The sequence below is a fragment of the Aureococcus anophagefferens genome, assembly GCF_000186865.1.
Source record: "Aureococcus anophagefferens unplaced genomic scaffold AURANscaffold_945, whole genome shotgun sequence".
NCBI classification, from domain to species: domain Eukaryota; class Pelagophyceae; order Pelagomonadales; family Pelagomonadaceae; genus Aureococcus; species Aureococcus anophagefferens.
In genome coordinates, this window is record NW_008706171.1 from 1 (window position 1) to 1,137 (window position 1,137).

Consider the following 1,137-nt stretch of genomic DNA (forward strand, 5'->3'; position numbering starts at 1 on the left):
CCGCGGAGAAGAATGCGACGCGGCCGCCCAGCAAACACACGCGCAACAGCCGCACGACGTCGCCCGGGCCGAGGCGCCCGAGCGCGGGGCCCAGCGCGACGCCCGCGGCGAAGTCGCCGCTCCCCGCGCACCGCGCGGCCGCGTCGCGGCCCGCGGCCGCGGCGACGGCGCGCGCCTTTCTCGCCTCGTGGGCCTCGTCGAGCGCGAGCACGCTGAGCGCGAGCACGCGCTCCTCGAGGAGGTCGTAGGCCGGGAAGACGGAGACGACGGCGACGGCGCGCTGCTCCGCGCCGCGCGCCGCGGCCGCCGCGAGCTCGCTCCGCATGTACGAGCAGCCGAAGAGCGTCCGCCCGTCGGCCGTCTCGACGACGAAGCACGTCGCGCGCGGCTCCTGGGCCGTGCCGTCGACGCTCCGCGTGTTCTCCGCGAGGCACGCGAAGGGGAGCTCCGCCTCGAGCGCCGCGACGACCGCGGCGTCCTCGCGCGGCTCGACCCACGTCGCCCGCGGGCCCGCGCGCGCGTCGAACTCGACGCCCACGGCCCACGCGCGCGGCGGCGACGGCGCCGGCGGCGACGAAGGCGACGAAGGCGGCGACGGCGACGGCGCTTCCGGCGATGCGGGCGGCGACGGTTCCGGCGGCGACGGCGGCGGCGCGGGCGGCTCCGGCGCCGGCTCCGGCGACGGTTCCGGCGGCGCGTCGTAAGTCGAGGCGTAGGCCTCGTAGGCCGTGCTGTCGTAGGACTCGTCGCGCGGCTCCGGCGAATCCGGCGGCGGCGGCGGCTCGTCGCAGGGCTCCGGCGATGCCGGCGGCGTCGGCGGCTCGTCGCAGGGCTCCGGCGTTGCTGGCGGCGTTTGCGGCTCCGCTGGCGCGCCGTTCGCTGCGGAATCGCGTTTCTTCTCGCGGCGCGCACGCATGCGCTTCGGCGTCATAGCAAGTGAGTTCTGGTGCGAGATGCGCTCAGCGCGGCGCGTGGGACGCTCAGCAGGCTGACCGCGGCCCAGACTCGGTCGCTTGAATTACGCGCTTCAATATGCAGCGTTTCTCTTTACCTTGAACCGTGTAATAGCGGCCGACTCATCGATGGAGCCTCTTGCGCCCACTGCGACGGACGACGACCAGGCTGCGCAGGTCGCGC

General features: G+C 75.5%; 1 protein-coding gene across 1 annotated transcript; it reads right to left on the reverse strand.

Annotated features, from left to right (window-relative positions):
- Positions 1 to 40: 40 nt before the first annotated feature.
- AURANDRAFT_69116 (hypothetical protein) lies at positions 41 to 931 on the reverse strand (the record flags this gene model as incomplete). Its single annotated transcript, XM_009044866.1, has 1 exon — positions 41 to 931. A coding segment is annotated over one exon (891 nt), but the record flags the coding sequence as incomplete, so codon positions are not given.
- Between the last annotated feature and the right edge of the window lie 206 nt (positions 932 to 1,137).